This window comes from Hypomesus transpacificus, chromosome 24 (assembly GCF_021917145.1).
Source record: "Hypomesus transpacificus isolate Combined female chromosome 24, fHypTra1, whole genome shotgun sequence".
Classification (NCBI taxonomy): domain Eukaryota; kingdom Metazoa; phylum Chordata; class Actinopteri; order Osmeriformes; family Osmeridae; genus Hypomesus; species Hypomesus transpacificus.
Window position 1 is genome coordinate 5,477,057 of NC_061083.1, and position 15,000 is coordinate 5,492,056.

A 15,000-nucleotide genomic window follows, 5' to 3' on the forward strand; every position below is an offset into this window, starting at 1 on the left:
TTTACTATTTTCAAAACTGCAGGAAAGACGTTACAAAGAATAATGCAAGGAGAAAATACAGTGATCCAGGGGGAGAGGGAGACAATCTCTCTCCCTACCTCTCTAGAGGATTAAAGAAAGCAAAAAAAAAGGAAAAGAGTTCAAAAGCAGAGAGCCTGAGCACTGAGTGAATGAGGACTGACAGGGGGTCTTTATCGCCTAACTTCATCTGTCTTTTTTATACACCTGCCCCGACCCTCCCTTCATTCATTCACACAGATCCCCTGTTTTTAAAACTGCTTGATTTCCGTAGCCATAGGTTTTCCTCCCTCTCCTCCTCCCCCTTTCCTTCCTTCCCTCCATCTGCCCCCTCAGGTTTTCAGTTTCTGGGAAGGGGGAGGGGGGTGGGGTGGGGGGAACTGCCCTCCCTGTCCCCCCTCCCCTAAAGACTGGCTCATTTCAAATTTTATATTTTAATTTAATTTTAACCCTTGTTTCCCCCTCTAAATAAAATTTCTGAGCAGTTGGAATGGTTTGGTTGTTTTGTTGTTGTTGGGGTGGTGGAAGGGGTTAAAGGGTCCTTTTATCGAATGCAAAGAACTGAGGTAAAGGCTGAATATGTACTGAAGGGGACAGATTGCGCTTGTCAACTTATGACCCAAACTGTAGGAAACCTTTTATACCATTTAAGTGAGCAGTCCACACACCATCAACTGGGTCCACAAACACCTTGCAGTGCAGCATTGTACCACTAGAGGGGGCCGATGGTCCTCTGCCTATTCATCTTGATACTGTGTGCAGTTTTTATTGTTTTTTATAATTCATGTGATATCACATTCCTTCACCAGAGGCTGTGTAGTTAACATAAGCCAACATATTTTCAAGCTCAAACTGAAATGTGGAATTTGATTACTGAGAGGGTTGTGTTAATTTTGTTTTGTTGTGAATATCTTAAAAGGGTCTTGTGAAGTAGTATTCCCTTTAAAGTGGCTCTGAAGAAATGTGGGTGAGAAAGGAGGGGGGGGGGGGGGGGGGAGGATGGATAGAAAAGGGGAGTGAAGAGAGGAAGGGTGTGTAAGGATATAGAACAAGAGGGTGTGTAAGAATATAGAACAAGAGGAAGGGTGTGTAAGGATATAGAACAAGAGGAAGGGTGTGTAAGGTTATAGAACAAGAGGAAGGGTGTGTAAGGTTATAGAACAAGAGGAAGGTTATAAAAAGAGGGGGGAGGGGGGGGGGGAGCAGTGCTGCAGAGAACTACTGCTCTGGGTTCAAAGTTCAAAGTGAAGTTGAGAGGTCAAATCTGTCTCTTAGGGAGGCCACCCAGAGTGGGGTGGGGGGGTATAGGGTATATCCCAGAGGGAATACGTTAATTGATTGACAGATAGTGATGGGTATTGTGTGAGGAGAGAGGAATAGAATGGTGGCAGGATTTCCTACAGGCCTGAGTTGATTGTAGTTTCCATTAACAGTTATCTCTGTGGTCTGGTGAATTGAAGGCTGTGGAATATTAATTAAAAAAAATACGTTTCATTAATGACCACCTGCATTTAGAAATGCATCAAGACATCACTGACACCAGCAGCTAGCTAATTCAAAACAGGTTTAAAACGTTCGTATCGACCGTTGAACAAGTAGGCATCTTCAACATTTCGTTGACGAGGAGTAGGAATGTACGCAGGAATGCTTGATGTTTGTTGTCACTTGTGACCGCTTTCGACAAAGACGTTTTGTAGGGGGTTCATGCGGTTCATTGCCGAGTGGTGGGCTATGGGCTGTCACGCAGGACCTCCACGGCCCCCCAGCAGCGAAGCTGAGCGGTGAATGGGGGGGTGGGGGGGCTCGTGAGCTGGGTAGTTGATTTCGCACTCAAATCATTGCCTGTTTTTCCTCCTTTTCAAATGCTTTCAATTACAAGCCCTTCCTCGCGCTGAATGGCAGCGGTCACGGGGTGTTTTTCGTTCCTTTCATCTGGTCTCGGAGGACCGTGAGATATTCTTGTCCCCCGCTTGTTGTTAGGTTTGACAGCGGGGTCCATTCACCGAGAAATTGGCCGCAATTAGAACAATTATGCTGATTCGCACTTGTGTTCAAGGCGAGGCGGAACAGAGTTTTCGCTGTGCGCGCCGGTTCCTGGCTTGCAACGGGGTTACTCTGGGCAACTGCTGAGAAAACAAAAACCCATCAATCAACAAATGAATAAGAAGACCAATAGATACCGCCAGTTTCTATAATGATATACCAATACACTGGACCTACTACGTGATGTGTGTGCTGGAATGTTGTGTGTGCAAGGTTGATCTATATAGCCTAGTTTATGTGACAGACCAAAGATATAGCCTAAGTAGCCAAAGTATTTGACACATAGGCTATGATATGTTGTGTGCTGAAATAATTAGATGAAAAAAACGAAATATATTCAAGTTGAGTGTTGTTTATTTAATTAAAAAATCGATATATTTTTTGGTAGGCATATCTTTACTTAAACTAGGAACATTTTGAATTTGTAATTGTATGCCTAGTTGTTGCAATTTAGCACTGTGTAATCCGCCGGCTGGTGAGTATTTAACTGTAATACTATAGGTTCTGTATGATTTTACAGTTTTTCCGTTGGTATTTTGAAACAATTTGAACGAAACCAAATCATGGCTTTACCAACGGGCCAAAGAAGCATCTTACACTTGTCCATGCCTACAGGTTGCTATCATCTCAGACAGCGGAGATTGCGACAATACAAAAAGTATGTGGTTACCTTTAAGACCCAGCGGAGCGCAGGCAGCCAGCGGGTTAGTTGTTTCGAGTCTCGAGAGTGTGGCTAGCTAGTTATTTGGGGGGAGGCGCTGTAGCCATTTCGTCACATTAAAGACTGAAAGAGAAGCTACATCGAGTCCCGGGGAAAATAAATTACCTCTCAGATCTGCATACAGATTACCCCTGTGCTCCGCCGCAAAGGAGCACTAGCGAAAACTTCGAACCCCATGCACAGCACGAGGAGGAGCGAGACCAGGACCGTGTAACGGGATTCTAGGCATTTTTAGGATTCCGTTTTCCGTTTTTTTTTCTTTCTATGCGTGTATGTGGAGGTTGAGCGAACAGTTCTATGAGAATCCTGCTTGCTTTGCGGCGAGAAGAGAAGTTTGGTTGTTTGTCTAGTTGGAGGAGGGAGAAGCGAAAAAGTGGGTGAAAGATGGTTTGGAACGCCGCGCTGAGAAGTGGCTTGATGTGCGTCCTCGCGCTCTTGCTAGGTTTTACATCTCCCCCGTGCAAAGCTCGGATTTACACCAACCATTGGGCTGTTCGGATAAACGGGGGGACCAGACTTCGCCGATCGCATAGCGGACAAATATGGCTATAGAAACATGGGACAGGTATGTTTACATTGGTTCCTCTTTAAGTTATCATGTCTCCACTTGTCTGGGGTTATATTCGGTTCTATAGATTATTACATGCCCCCCTCCCCTCAACATGTTCTTTTCCACCGCACTGTCGCCTACATAAACTTTTATGTCAATATGGAATAATGCCCTCAGGCTACGTTGCTATGGGGTTGAAGTACACTTCATGCGCCAAGGTTATCTCCCCCGGGGTACCGGACAGCCCAGGGCTGGCTCCGGACCAGCCCGAATCCCGGTCTATGGTCTACCGGGTGTACATGACATGCTATGGTGACATGACCCGTGACCGAGGGAACAAAGGGAGCAGACCATTGGTCGGTGGCCGGTGGCACAACAGGTGCCCCGCCACCACAACGCATTAACTCAGTTACGTGATTGCTGTATAGAAGATGATTGTTTTCCGGTCAGGCTTTGGCGAACTCGCCGACAGTAGGGGTATTAACTCGGTATTTGTTTGTGTGGTTTGAAGACCAAGCTAATAGCGATCAGGCTTTAACTTGTTTGTGCTAAAGGCTGCTTATGTCTTTAAGATTAACTTATAAATGATTGAGCTTTTAACAAGCTCATAATATCACAAGCAAAGCATTTAGCCGGTTTCTATAATAGAGCATTATAGGAAACTAATGCTCCTTGGAGCCCAACTACGTCTCAGTCTGGCAGTCTAACTATGGGTTCTCCTCTTTGAGATCATCTCAGAGCAACGTTCTTCACCGTGCCTTCACACCGTTACAATAAAGTAGCAATGCTGTTGCATAAACACTGCCTGCCTCTCTGTCCTTTTATGTCTCTCTCTCTCTCTCTCTCTCTCTCTCTCTCTCTCTCTCTCTCTCTCTCTCTCTCTCTCTCTCTCTCTCTCTCTCTCTCTCTCTTACTTCCTCTTTCTCTCTGTGTCTCTCTTTCTCTCTGTGTCTCTCTCCCTCTCTGTGTCTCCGTCCCTCTCTCTCTGTGTCTCTCTCCCTCTCTGTGTCTCTCTCCCTCTCTGTGTCTCTCTCCCTCTCTGTGTCTCTCTCCCTCTCTGTTTCTTTCCATACGTTTTTGCCCTTGTCAGGAACAGGTCTTGCTGCCTCATATCAGTGATATAGCCCAGGGTCTTCAACCAACTAGAACTATGAAGAGGAGGAGGAGGGGGGGGGTAAAGGAGGATGGGGGCGGGGTCCCCCCCCTTAGCAATGATCTCACCCTGTTGTATCTGGGATGTTCAGAAGCCTGTGCAAGTTCCGAAGTGGCAAGGGTGGGGGCGGGTGGGTGCTGTACGGGGTTGCCTAGCGACACACACGACAAGCGTGTTGGGAGAGAGCAGTAGAGTTCTGACACAGACCCAGGGACAGGAACCGGCCCCAGGGACAGGAACCAGCCCGGGGACAGGAACCAGCCCGGGGACTCCTGAGGCCCGTGGGCTCCTTCCTCCGGAGGGAATAATACAGCTCAGACACTGTGACTGGTTGGAATGGTCAACCACTATAGAACCTCCTTCCCTCCTCCGTCTTCAGAGATGTGGCCTTAATAGCCCCATTTACCCCCTACCCCATCCTTTATGAGTACCAATGTGTAGTGACCCCCCCCCCCCCCCCCTCTTGTAGGAATGTCCCTGGGTGCTGTCCCCCCCCCCCCCTACACACACACACATCTTCATTTCCATGTGAATACGAAGCACTCATTGGACTTTGACACCTCATAGACAACAGTCTTACTTCCTGCCCCAGGTCAACTGAAAGACACTCCTTTTGAGCCGATAACAGCCCAGTTCTCCGAGCCTGAACTTTGACCCCCCCCCCCCCCCGGGGAAATCACGGCAGCCATGCCATTACACATCACACACACACCAATACACACCCACCCACCAATACACACACGCACCATTACACAAGAGGACCAGTTGCACACACATTACTAAAAGGCAGGGACGTTTTCTTGGCACAGTTCAAGGTATTCCATATCATCTGAGGTGACTCAATCTAGTCTATTTCATTAGAAGGTGAAAGCCTTGTACACTTGTGGGAAATGGCTGCATTATGGCTACAAACGGGAAAAGCTGATTTCTTTAGAGAGAGAGGGGGAGGGGAGGAGGGGTGAGGAGAGGAGAGAGGGAGGGGGGGGTGAAAAGATAGAAAGGGGGGGGGGGGAGAGAGAGGGTGAAGAAAGATAAAGGGGGGGGGGGTGTACACACAGAGGAAGAGGGGGGGGGTGTACACAGAGAGACAGAGAGGAAGATGGGGGGGGGTGTACACAGAGAGGAAGAGGGGGGGTGTACACAGAGAGGAAGAGGGGGGGTGTACACAGAGAGGAAGAGGGGGGGTGTACACAGAGAGACAGAGAGGAAGAAGGAGGGTGTACACAGAGAGACAGAGAGGAAGATGGGGGGGTGTACACAGAGAGGAAGAAGGAGGGTGTACACAGAGAGACAGAGAGGAAGAAGGAGGGTGTACACAGAGAGACAGAGAGGAAGAAGGAGGGTGTACACAGAGAGGAAGAAGGAGGGTGTACACAGAGAGACAGAGAGGAAGAAGGAGGGTGTACACAGAGAGACAGAGAGGAAGAAGGAGGGTGTACACAGAGAGACAGAGAGGAAGAAGGAGGGTGTACACAGAGAGACAGAGAGGAAGAAGGAGGGTGTACACAGAGAGACAGAGAGGAAGAAGGAGGGTGTACACAGAGAGGAAGAAGGAGGGTGTACACAGAGAGACAGAGAGGAAGAAGGAGGGTGTACACAGAGAGACAGAGAGGAAGAAGGAGGGTGTACACAGAGAGGAAGATGGAGGGTGTACACAGAGAGACAGAGAGGAAGAAGGAGGGTGTACACAGAGAGGAAGATGGAGGGTGTACACAGAGAGACAGAGAGGAAGAAGGAGGGTGTACACAGAGAGACAGAGAGGAAGAAGGAGGGTGTACACAGAGAGGAAGAGAGGAAGAAGGAGGGTGTACACAGAGAGACAGAGAGGAAGAAGGAGGGTGTACACAGAGAGGAAGATGGAGAAGTGGTGTTACAGAGGAGGTGAAGTCCACACAATGACAAGCACACATAAGGAGATGGGAGGGAGGGAGGGAGGGAGGGAGGGAGGGAGGGAGCGAGCGAGCGAGCGGATGGAAGGATAAAGAGAGCTGGCACCGAGTGAGAGCACCTCTATCAGGCATTCTGGGTAATCCTCTTACCCGTGGAGCCCCCACATCCTCAGCCAATCAGAGGCCAGAGCCCAGCCTCAAACACAGGGCCTACCTGTCATCTGGGGGAGGGGGAAGAAGAGAGGATAGGAGACAAGGAGAGGGAGGAGAGAATAGGGAGAGAGGAGAGGATATGGGGAGAGGGAAGTCAGGATGGGGGTAGAGGGAAGGGGGGAGGAGGCCAGAGAAAGATGAAAGGATGGGGTTGTATAGGATGAGGGAGAGCGGGAGGAGAGGCAGTAAAAGATGAAGAGGACAGAGTGAGGCTTAAATTGAGGAAGAATATCATGATAGTGAGACTACCGTGTGTGTGTGTGTGTGTGTGTGTGTGTGTGTGTGTGTGTGTGTGTGTGTGTGTGTGTGTGTGTAAGGTGATCTGTGTCGGGGCTAGCAGCTCCAGGGGTCTAGGTCATTGAAGCAGCACAGGACACCTGGCAACCATGACAGCTTGATAATTACAGCCTTTTATTGTCTTTATGAATTATTAATGTTAATCAGCCTCCACCAGCCGGCCTCTCTCTCTCTTTTCTCTCTCTGTGTGTCTTTGTCTCTCTCTCTTCTGATATCTCTATGTTAGTTTGTCCACCCCTGTGTCCTTGATATTTATAATGTTGTTGTTCCAGATTGGGGACCTGAAGGATCACTACCACTTCTTCCACAGTCGGACCATCAAGAGGTCCACCTTGTCCAGCCTGGGGCGCCATAACTTCATCTCCATGGAGCCCAAGGTCAGCCAATCCCCAGCCAGCACACACACACACACACCATGGGTCATCAACCCACACCTGCATTATGGATGAGCCACACAACACCACCAGGACTCACCACGATGATGCCCGGGGGCGGAGCCTGGGGGGGTGGAGCCTGGGGGGCGGAGCCTGGGGGGCGGAGCCTGGGGGGGCGGAGCCTGGGGGGCGGAGCAGGAAGGAGAGGGGGGGAGGCGAAGGAGGAGTCAGGCTGGAGAAACATCCACAGAATGACATCACATGATATCACATCCTAATCACAGAAATCCGTTTGACCTCTTATAAAGGGAGATTCATTAGAATCATCTGTGTCATCTCCTGTTGTAACATGTCTGGTTTAGGTTTGACAGTAGCGCCTAAGACAGTAAGCTGGTTTCAGAAGGTGATTTGAGGTCGATGCCTGAAGTGGAGAAGAATGTACCTCTCTGTCTGTCTGTCTCTCTTTCTGTTGGTCTGTCTTTACCTGTCTGTCTCTCTGCCCTGTCTGTCTCTCTGCCTGTCTCTCTCTCTGCCTGTCTGTCTGTTTCTCTGCCTGTGTGTCTGTCTCTCTGCTTGTCTGTCTCTCTGCCAGTGTGTCCTGTCTGCCTGTTTGTCTCTCTCTCTCTCTCTCTCTATCTCTCTCTCTCTCTCTCTCTCTCTCTCTCTCTCTCTCTCTCTCTCTCTCTCTCTCTCTCTCTCTCTCTCTCTCTCTCTCTCTCTCTCTCTGTCTGTCTGTCTGTCTGTCTGTCTGTGTCTCTGCCTACAGACAGCTTAGTGTGTGTGCATCTGCACATCTGCGTGCGAAACCCTATGAGTCAGACAGATGCATTAGGCACGTCATGTGACCTACCTGTTGGACCAGAACAGTTCAATATAATCACACAGGTCTCCACGGCGACAGGGCAGGGCTTTCTGCTTTATGGCCTGCTGTGCTGATTGGCAGTCTAGCAGATGTGCAGCTCACAGCAGATTGGACTTTGCTGGAACAGTGAGCAACCTTTACAAGGTCACAAGGGTTAGATGTGGAGGAAAAAGGTTTTGGACTTTGATGTGGGGATTATGTGACATTTCTGTTTAGTTGTGCTGCTTGACTATTGAGCCACCACTCTTTCCCACACAAACACACACAGGCACACTCACAGATCCTGATGACTCTGTTTAGGGCTTAATGGTGTGTGTAAATGGTTTGCTTTGAAGAGACTGGTGATGGCTCAGTGGAGATATCAGCAGCAATCTCTCTGTCCCCAAACACAAATCTACCCCTCCCTCTGTCCCTCTCTTCCTCTCTCCCCGTCAGTCTTTGACTCTAGCTTTCTCTCTTCCTCTCCCCCTCTTTTCTCTCCTGTTACGTGTTTCCTTCATCCATCCATCTCCTTATTTTTCTTATCAGCTCCGGAGAGAGATATGGATGGAGGGATGAATGGATGGAGGGATGAATTGGGTTGTGAAGACTAGCTTCCTCCCTCATCAGCATCCTCTTCTGTCAGTGGTGCCCCTGTGCTGTGTGTTCCTTCCTGTCTGTGTGTTCCTTCCTGTCTGTGTGTTCCTTCCTGTCTGTGTGTTCCTTCCTGTCTGTATGTTCTTTCCTGTCTGTGTGTTCCTTCCTGTCTGTGTGTTCCTTCCTGTCTGTGTGTTCCTTCCTGTCTGTATGTTCCTTCCTGTCTGTATGTTCTTTCCTGTCTGTGTGTTCCTTCCTGTCTGTGTGTTCCTTCCTGTGTGTGTGTTCCTTCCTGTGCGTGTGTTCTTTCCTGTCTGTGTGTTCCTTCCTGTCTGTGTGTTCCTTCCTGTCTGTATGTTCTTTCCTGTCTGTGTGTTCCTTCCTGTCTGTGTGTTCCTTCCTGTGTGTGTGTTCCTTCCTGTGCGTGTGTTCTTTCCTGTCTGTGTGTTCCTTCCTGTCTGTGTGTTCCTTCCTGTCTGTGTGTTCTTTCCTGTCTGTGTGTTCCTTCCTGTCTGTGTGTTCTTTCCTGTCTGTGTGTTCCTTCCTGTCTGTGTGTTCCTTCCTGTCTGTGTGTTCCTTCCTGTCTGTGTGTTCTTTCCTGTCTGTGTGGGTCTTGTCTTAAGAAGGGGCCCCATACCAGTCAACTCACCTGGACAGAATCACCCTGGCTTAGGACGGGGGACCCCTACACACACACACACACACACACACACACACACACACACACACACACCGTACCAGCTTGAAGGTTTCTCTGCAAATGTCAGGTTTTTGCTATTGGAAAAATTCCTGCTGCCTCTCTCCCTCGCGCAGACAAGCTGCCAAGGAATGCCGGGAACTTGTCATGAATCCATAACGTTAAAGAGATTGATGTGACCTGAGAGGTTTATGTCGTTGTGTGTGTACTTGTGGTTGTATGCGTTTGGCTGAATGTTTATGTTTAAGTGCACTTTCAAGTGTGTGTTTGCGTCCGTTTCAGCCAAGTTGCAAGTCTCTGTGTGTGTATTGGACGGTTCACATAACAAATCCAATCTGTTGAACTCCCAACTTCTAAGTGAGAGATTCCTGTGTGGTGATTGGCTGATTGTTCTTGACCCATTGACCAAAAGGCCCCTGTGTCATAGGTGGAATGGATTCAACAGCAGGTGGTCAAGAAAAGGATCAAAAGGGATTACAAACCAAACCCACTCGTGTCTAGCTCGACCCTGACCAGCCCTGCCCAGAACATCTATTTCAACGATGCCAAATGGAGTAGTATGTGGTACATCGTAAGTATGCAAATCAAACTCAACCTTTAGGGTTAGGGTTCTAACCCTGACCCAGCTTTTAGGGTTAGGGGTCTAACCCTGACCCAACCTTTAGGGTTAGGGGTCTAACCCTGACCCCGTTACTGCCGGTTCCGTGGGTGGGTTTAGGGTGTGTGTGAAAGAGATATTATGGGTGTGTGCCTTCAAGGAGACTGTCTAGACGACCTCTGGCACATTTCTCTGAGATTACCAATGCTACAAAGGATTTGCTATGAGCCAGATATGTGTGTAGACTGCCTCAGTGTGTGTGTGTGTCCTCAGATCTGTGAATGGTTAACCCTGGAGAGATAATTCAAACACTTTGACCTCAGATCCTCAACTTATTTTTCCCCGTTTTTGTACAGAACTTTCTGAACTTTGTCAATAACAGCTGCCAGAGTCCTCTGGGGTGTGTGCGTGTGTGTACGTGTGTTTGTGTTTGTGTGTGTGGGGGGGATAGGGAGCGAGAGAGGGAGAGAGGTAGGCAGGACGTTTGTGGACTTAATTGCTCAGGTTATCTGTTGAGACTTGTCCTACTTGGGACTTCATATGATCGTGTTGTTACGGTCTTCCCCACCTCTCTCCGTCAGCCCAGTAAATCAGCTCCACATTCTAACGCTGCTTTACTCCGCGTCCGTCTCACAGGACCAATACTGCCAAGAACTAGAACAGGATAGTTATAAAATACCGTATTCGTTCAAGTATAGAGAGGGATTTGAAACTAGGAGTTCTGGATCTCCTTGTTGTATCCAAAGCTACGTACACAGAGGGGGTTTGGAAGCGAACGTCTCTTGAGCTCCTTATCCATGCCATCCCATAACTAGACCAGAATAATGACCATCAGTAACTGCAGAACAGGACCATGACTGTCAGCAACTGAACAACACTTCTCCATTCCAGCACTGTAACGATGACATCCATAACTGCCAGTCTGGCATGAACATCATGGGTGCCTGGAAGAGAGGCTACACAGGGAAGGATGTGGTGGTCACCATCCTGGACGACGGCATCGAGAGGAACCACCCAGACCTCATACACAACTACGTAAGTGTGTGTGCATTGGTTCGTGGCTATGTGTGTGTTGGAAGTTAGTGTAGAAATGTGCACGTCTGTCTCTGTCTCTCTCTCTCTCTCTCTCTCGCTCGCTCGCTCGCTCGCTCGCTCTCAGACTGTCTGTCTGTCTATCTCTGACAGGACAGGTTACCATGGTTCAATGGATCCCTGTCTTAAGTGGTATTAGCATGTATGATGGTGGTTGTTAACACGTCCTCCTTGCTTTCCAGGACAACCAGGCCAGCTTCGACGTCAACGGCAACGACATGGACCCCATGCCGCGTTACGATGCCAGCAACGAGAACAAGTGAGACCACAGCACAGAGAGAGACAGACAGAGAGAGAGACAGGTAGAGAGACATACAGAGAGAGAGACAGACAGGTAGAGAGACAGACAGGCAGAGAGACAGCGTGCTGGACCCCATGTCCCCACAGCACCTCTTGATGTGGCCGGCCTGAGGGGCTGTGGTTTGATTGAGTTGGTGTGAGAGTCTGTATATATCAAGTGTGTGTGTGTGTCTCCCCTCCCAACGAGCCCTGTGCCCTGTGCCAGTTTGGCGGTTGGAGGGTTTTGGCGGCTGCAGCCTTGGCATGCAGTCGATCCTCAGCGGTAGTTGGTTCTCTTAAAGAGACAGGAGGTTTGAGTGGAGCTGCGTTCTGGCTCTGGATGAAGCTAGACCGCTAATGCTAGTCCGCCCGCCCCCACTTCCACACCACAGGATAATCTAGGCCGAGTCAGCCCTGAGTTCTGTCTTGTGTTTGTGACTTTCGCAGGCAGACAGACGGGCAGGCAGACAGAAGACAGGTTGGCAGACAGACAGACAGACAGGCAGGCAGGGCTGGAGGTCTGTGTGGTAACAAATCAGTGGGGGACCCCAGTCTGGAGGTATGGGGGTGTGAGGACCATGTCTAGGGGTGGTCTGGAGGTACGGGGGTCTAGAGGACCATGTCTAGGGGCGGTCTGGAGGTACGGGGGTCTAGAGGACCATGTCTAGGGGCAGTCTGGAGGTATGGGGGTTTAGAGGACCATGTCTAGGGGCGGTCTGGAGGTACGGGGGTCTAGAGGACCATGTCTAGGGGCGGTCTGGAGGTACGGGGGTCTAGAGGACCATGTCTAGGGGCGGTATGGGGGTTTAGAGGACCATGTCTAGGGGATTCGGGGTCTAAGTCCTCCAGCCCAGAAATGGAGGCAGGGTTGCCATGGCAGCGGTCCAAGCTGGGCGGGGGTGGGGGCGGGGTGGTGGGCGGTAGTGCAGATGTTCCCTGTAGGGGTGCATGTCCTGTGGAGTGTGTGTGTGTGAATTGTGAGGAAGAAATGGTTTTGTCGTCTGTGTGTGTAGTTGGAGAGAGTGGGTGTGTTGGAAACACGGGTCACTGACCTTGTCTGATTGTCACGACTGTGTGTGTGTACACGTGCATGTATGCATGTGTGTGTGAATAGCTCTGCTTCCTTAGTTCCTACAGTGCTGGGTGACCATGATAAGCAGTCCTGTCAGTGTGTGTGTGTGTGTCCCAGGCCTCCACAACCAGCCCCTCTGGGAAGCCTCTGGTGTTTGTGGATTCCTGTCAGAGTTTGCATACTTTCACGTGTTTGTAAGTGTATGAGGGGGGGGGGGGGACAATGCTGTGGTTTAAACTACAGTTGGGCCATCTCGTCTGGGTTTCCTGTGTGTGTGTTTGTGTGTGGTGTGTTTGTGTGTGTGTGTGTTTAACCCTCTGCTCCCCCTCAGACACGGGACACGGTGTGCAGGTGAAGTGGCAGCATCTGCTAACAACTCCCACTGCATTGTGGGAATTGCCTACAACGCTCGGATTGGAGGTGTGTAAGGGGTGTGTGTTGGTTGTCCCGAGGGTGTGTGTGTCTGCTTTGTTCATTTGATGTGTGTGTTTATTCCCCATGTGTGCTGTGTTTTTGCATGTGTGACATGTAGCGTATACAGCGTACAGGTGTTCGAGCATGTTGTTATTACCTGGGTGGATGCGGTATGTGTGTGGGTGAATGTTTGTTCATTACACCTACGTGTGTGTCTGTATTAATGTGTATGGGTGTTAGATTAACATTTATTGAACTTCATTTATCCTTGAGGGGAAATTGCTCTTTATGGCAGTTTATTTACCTGTGTGTGTGCGACTGTGTTTATTAATGTGTGTGTCTGCGTCTGTTAAATTATGTGTATGCGTGTTTAAAATATTGAACTTAATTTATCCCTGAGGGGAAATTGCAGTGGCACTTTATTAACATGTGTGTGCGGTCTGTGTGTGTGTTTGCGTGCTCTGTGTGTGTATGTGCTCTGTGTGTGTGTGTGCTCTGTGTGTGTGCACGCTCTGTGTGTGTATGTGCTGTGTGTGTGTGTGTGTGTCCAGGCGTGCGGATGCTGGATGGGGATGTGACAGACATGGTGGAGGCTAAGTCCCTCAGCCTGCAGCCCCAGCACATAGACATCTACTCTGCCTCCTGGGGCCCCGACGACGACGGCAAGACCGTGGACGGGCCGGCTTCCCTTGCTCGGCAGGCCTTTGAGAACGGCATCCGCATGGTGGGGCTCACACACACGCACACGCACACACACACACACAAGCTTACACGCTGCATACACACACACACACACGCAAGAGCTTACACGCTGCATACACACACGCACACACGCACAAGCTTACACGCTGCATACACACACACGCACGCACACACACACACGAGCTTACACGCTGCATACACACGAAGCTTACACGCTGCATACATACACACACTGCTCACATACGGACGCACACACGTCAGTAAACGCAGTACGTTTTCCAAAGAACTAACGAAATTCTCAGGGTTCTCATGGGTTCTGGTAAACACACACACTCAACGTTTCCTCTTATCAATGCCCCTAGACGCTGGATTAGTGAGGCCTGTCTCATTAGAATATTCAAATAACCGTATGCATATTTATGAGCGTATGCATATTTAACGGGAGCTTCAGCAGAGGTGAAGTGTTGAGGTCAGACCCTGTCACTCTCAGTGTTGACTTGTTCTCTAGTACACAGTACGAAAGCTCCTTTAGAACTCCTTTAGAAACGCCCTCTTATAAACACCTTGGTCTTCATAGACTCAATGAGGGAATCTTTCTGTCTGTCTGTCTACCTGCCTGTCTGTCTGTCTGCCAACCTGTCTGTCTGTCTGTCTGTCTGTCTGTCTGTCTGTCAGCCTGTCTGTCTGCACAGCAGAGTGCATGTAGCAGAGCAGTGCTATGAGAGACAGGCTGAATCTATTAGAGCAGAGGTGTGTCAGAAGCCGCTGTGTGTGTGTGTGGCTCCTATTGGCAAAGACCTTCTGAGTCGTGTGCGTGTGTGTGTGTTGGAATTCCTTTCTTCTCCTCTCTACATTCCATGGTTCTAATCCGCTCTCCCACAGGTGAACTTTTCACCAGCTTCTGGATGACTCTTCTCTCGCTCCTCTCCCACCAGTGTTCATCTGCCTCTTTCCCCCTCTGATTTGCTCTCTCGCTCTCTCGCTCTCTCGCTCTCTCGCTCTCTCTCTCTCTCTGTCTCTCTGTCTCTGTCTCTCTCTCTCTCTCTCCCTCTCCCTCCTCCATCAGTGTTTACTCCTGCCTCATCCCTCCACTCTGAAGGGCTTTCCTCTTATCGCTTCCTAACAGACCCCCCTTTGAAGTGCCCCTATTCACCTTTTATTCCTCCTGTGTGTGTGTGCGCTTGTCTCTGAAACCTGTAAGTGTTCTGAGTGTGTGTGATTGTGTAGCATGTGAGGCGGGTGAACGTCTGTCCGTGGCCTTGAGCAGCAGTGGCATCTCACCCGCTGACAGCTCTGGTGTCACTATGGGCTGTCACTCTGGTCGGCTCTCCTCCCCTGAGCGTTCAGCCTCTTAGAATAGACCACCCGCTGCTGTCTCATGGCCTCCTAGGATCTTTATATATCAAGGTTGAGACAACGGTGACATTTTCATGTGAAGACGTTTGTCATT

The 15,000-nt window shown here is 49.6% G+C and overlaps 1 protein-coding gene across 1 annotated transcript in view; it reads left to right on the forward strand.

Annotated features, from left to right (window-relative positions):
• The first annotated feature begins 2,775 nt into the window (after nucleotides 1–2,775).
• The window catches only part of pcsk5b (proprotein convertase subtilisin/kexin type 5b), a 22,985-nt gene continuing 10,760 nt past the window's right edge, over nucleotides 2,776–15,000 (forward strand). The window contains 8 exon segments of the mRNA XM_047048381.1: nucleotides 2,776–3,283; nucleotides 3,285–3,347; nucleotides 7,157–7,261; nucleotides 9,821–9,964; nucleotides 10,883–11,026; nucleotides 11,266–11,342; nucleotides 12,766–12,854; nucleotides 13,400–13,572. Of these exon segments, the coding sequence (XP_046904337.1) occupies nucleotides 3,167–3,283; nucleotides 3,285–3,347; nucleotides 7,157–7,261; nucleotides 9,821–9,964; nucleotides 10,883–11,026; nucleotides 11,266–11,342; nucleotides 12,766–12,854; nucleotides 13,400–13,572 (912 nt within the window). The 5' untranslated portion in view covers nucleotides 2,776–3,166.